Source organism: Arctopsyche grandis, chromosome 2 (genome assembly GCF_051622035.1).
Source record: "Arctopsyche grandis isolate Sample6627 chromosome 2, ASM5162203v2, whole genome shotgun sequence".
NCBI classification, from domain to species: Eukaryota; Metazoa; Arthropoda; class Insecta; order Trichoptera; family Hydropsychidae; genus Arctopsyche; species Arctopsyche grandis.
This window is the reverse complement of record NC_135356.1, coordinates 33799220-33802611: the sequence shown is the minus strand read 5'-3', so window position 1 is coordinate 33802611 and position 3392 is coordinate 33799220. Positions and strand designations below refer to the sequence as shown.

At 42.3% G+C, this 3392-nt stretch overlaps 1 protein-coding gene across 1 annotated transcript; it reads right to left on the bottom strand.

Moving 5' to 3' along the window:
* Window positions 1-422: 422 nt before the first annotated feature.
* LOC143922393 (E3 SUMO-protein ligase ZBED1-like) lies at window positions 423-3076 on the bottom strand. The gene is made up of 5 exons (XM_077445618.1): window positions 2935-3076; window positions 2747-2888; window positions 1403-2597; window positions 779-1309; window positions 423-521 (listed from the first exon to the last, which is right to left on the bottom strand). Exons 1-5 carry the CDS (start codon window positions 3074-3076, stop codon window positions 423-425), a joined length of 2109 nt encoding a protein of 702 aa, XP_077301744.1.
* Between the last annotated feature and the right edge of the window lie 316 nt (window positions 3077-3392).

Sequence of the window (3392 nt, the reverse complement as noted above, 5' to 3'; positions counted from 1 at the left end):
GGGGGGGGGGCGGGTAGCGGCAGCTCAGAGCTCAGCGACGCGCACCCGCCGCGATGGCCGCTGCACTTCTGCCGGAAAATGGCGGCGAACATTGCGGTCCGCATTGGCACGAACTCAGAGCCGAGAGCCCAGCGACGTGCACTCACCGCGATGGGCGCACCACTTCTGCCGACTGCGAGCAGCGCTTCCGATGTAATGGCTGGGAGTGGGGGTTCACCCACGGCGATAGCGATTGGTCGAATATGCGAACGACGCAGCTCATTTCGACGCACACGCCAACACCACTAATCGACATGCCCGTACACTAGGGCTGCCATACGTCCCCGTTGACAGGGACATGTCCCAGTAGGCTTGGGCATAGTAGTTCGCAAATCAGATCTCTCAGTTTAGTTCGCCGCTCCTAAACGAACTAGTTCGCTCTTCTAGTTCGTCAGCTCCCAGCTCGAATCAATGAAAGGCAGATCGTTCGCTCGTTCGTTCGCTCGCAGATCGTTCACTCGCAGATTGTTCGCTCGTTTTGGCTCGATGAAAGAATAACACATGACGCAAAAAAGAAAACAAAAATAATCAAATTTTTTATAGTTTTTTAGAAATAATCAACAATTATATTACTATTAGGTACTGGTTAGTTCTTGTAAAAAATATCACTTACACTTATAAAGTTGTTACCTAACAATTAAACATAATGACTTGTTTGAGTGAGATCGTATGTATAAAAAAAAAATAAAATGGAAAAATAATATTACATATTACTGTGTAAAAATATCAATTTGGACACTTTATTCGATGACAATAGTGTTCTACGTTCATTAAGGACTTGACCCGTCGCTGAAAAAACGCGTTCGCAGGGCACAGATGTTGCTACGGCACAAAATCTTTTCAAAACATACGCGTAAACGTGAGGGTATATCAAACGACGTTCATGCCACCATTGAAGCGGATCTTCTTTACGATTTAGATACTCTTCATTTAGGTATTTATCTAATTCGCGAATGCCAGCAGCAAGCTGGTTATCTGGCCTAGTAATTTTTTGTATTTCTTGGTCGTATTCATCCCATATGCAGCTATTTTTATTACTAGGTATAGATGTTGATGCGTCGCTGGAAGTAGGAACAGCCTCTGGAGTACCCCCTTGAACTAATTGTACTTGGCCGATTTTATTTCTAAGGGCTTGTACTACCATTTCACAGGCTCTTTGATTTTTGAATCCCCTCGTCTTAAATCGAGGATCCAAAATCGTACACTCTGCGTATAACATATTCTTCTCTATATCTTTTAAACGATCTTCCATGCCTTTCTTTAGCAGAGACTGCACATCAACTATTTTTGTATTGTAAGAAACATGTTTTTGTAAAAAAAATTTTAGTAAATTACACAAAATTATTATTTTAGATAAAGTGACGTTTTTCTCGGCACTTATTTCTAAGGTAATCTCGTAGAATGGACTGAGTAACGGTAAAACTTCCTCTATGACTTCCCAGTCCCCTTCATTTAAAGTTAAATCAGGGCGTAGAAGTGCAACGGTAGCAATCACTGCATCCTTTACCTGTACTATTCGCTTGAGCATGTCAAAAGTGGAATTCCAGCAGGTTTGTACATCCTGCTTGAGCTTAAGAACAGGCAAATTCATTTGCTGCTGCGTAGCAGTCAATTTATGTTTTCCTTGTGTGCTACGAATAAAAAACTCGACAATATTTTTAACTCTTCCCAAAACGTCACATATCTTTTTCGTAGCTTCTTGTACAACAAGATTTAGAGAGTGAGCGAAACATGAGATGGACCGCCAATCACCAAGTCTAACAGCAGATAAGATATTTGCTGCATTATCGCTAACAATGGCAGCAACTGTGTGTGAAATGTTCCACTCCGCCATAACAACTTTCATAAAGTCGCACAAGTTTTGACTAGTATGTCGCTCTTTATAATTGATACAACCAAGTAATACTGAGTGAAGTTTAGTCTCTTCATTTATAAAATGAGCTACAATAGCTATATAGCTGTCGTTATTTCTAGACGTCCAACCATCAGTACTAAGAGACAACGCTGGTGCTGCTTGTACCTTTATTTTTGCTTCAGCCATGACGTCATTGTGAATTCTTGACATTAAATTTTCCGATAACGTTTTTCTTGATGGTAGTTTATAGCCTGGGCATTGAGAAACTAATTCAATAAGTTTACGAAATTCTGTTTCTTCTACGATTCTTAAGGCGTGATGCCCTTTAGCTACCATCTTGACAAGTTGTTTATCAATTTGCTCAATCTTTGGAACTGGCGGTGGTCTACGAATGTATTGGGTCATCGATTGTTGGGAGTCTACTATATTTGATGATGCTGAAATTATATTCTCCGATTCGCATGTGCTTTGACTTGATTGAAGTGAGTTTAAACTAGGTAATATCGGTGTTTGTCTTTCAGCAGTTAATGGGATCAAAAGGTGTTTTGTTTTCATATGTCGGGTTAAATTACCATTCGATCCGCCCGCAATACTTATTATTGTTGAACAATGGTTACATTTCGCTTTTTTATTATCAATGTCTTCTGTAAAATGAGTCCACAAGGGGCTATGTTTTCTTTTTGATGACATCGTAACAAATACCCTATAACAAAACACATTAACCCTATACGTAAACTATTTTTAAAGTATATTAAAGAAATTAATTAATTGTTAATAGTAATTGTTATTATACATTAGAAGCATAAGCTACTTGATAACGACAGTGTCTTATTATTTTAAAATTTATTTAACGTTCGGTTAACGTCACTCTCGTTCATTCGGTCACAAACTAATGAAATTCTTGTGTAGTTCGCGAACGAACTAGATCGTAAGAGTGAACAAGACGCGCATGTGCAGTGAGCGAGCGGCAGTATTAGTGTAGTGCCGTCCCACTCTCACTCATTCGGTCACGAACTAGTGAACTATGGAACTGTGGCAACCCCAAAGGCTGGCCGTAAACGGAGGTGTTTTCGCCCCGAGGGCGGTCAGCGCGTCACGAGAAGCCATCTCTTCCCTTCGGACCTCGAAACCGACAACACCTCTCTCGTCTCCCACACTCGCTGTACCTGAACCAATAAACATTGTTTCCCGAAGCCGAACACCGCGTTTCAATCAATCGCCTGCTCTCCATAACTGGTGACCCCTACAAAACAAGAACACGCATCTGTCAAAACACGCAGCTGTCAAAACACGCAGCTGTCAAAAACGTACGGTACAAGCATGGCGCCCATCATCACAGGCCTTCTCGACGAGGCCCCCGCCGCCACCCCCGCCTCTACCCCCGCGGCAGAAGCCTATTCAGGAGCAGAGATAGAAGTGGCGAGGATAGCCGTGCGCGTTCCGCCCTTCTGGGACGAAGCGCCCGAGCTGTGGTTCGCACGACTCGAAACACAGTTTC

Bases quoted from the DNA above. Each gene is read 5' to 3' on its own strand.
- LOC143922393 (XM_077445618.1), bottom strand. From the start codon at position 3,076: ATGTTTATTGGTTCAGGTACAGCGAGTGTGGGAGACGAGAGAGGTGTT. The intron at 1,310-1,402 runs GTCACTTTATCT...GTTGATGTGCAG, and splicing joins AAATAAGTGCCGAGAAAAAC to TCTCTGCTAAAGAAAGGCAT. The intron at 522-778 runs GTGTCCAAATTG...TCTTTCATCGAG, and splicing joins CACTATTGTCATCGAATAAA to CCAAAACGAGCGAACAATCT.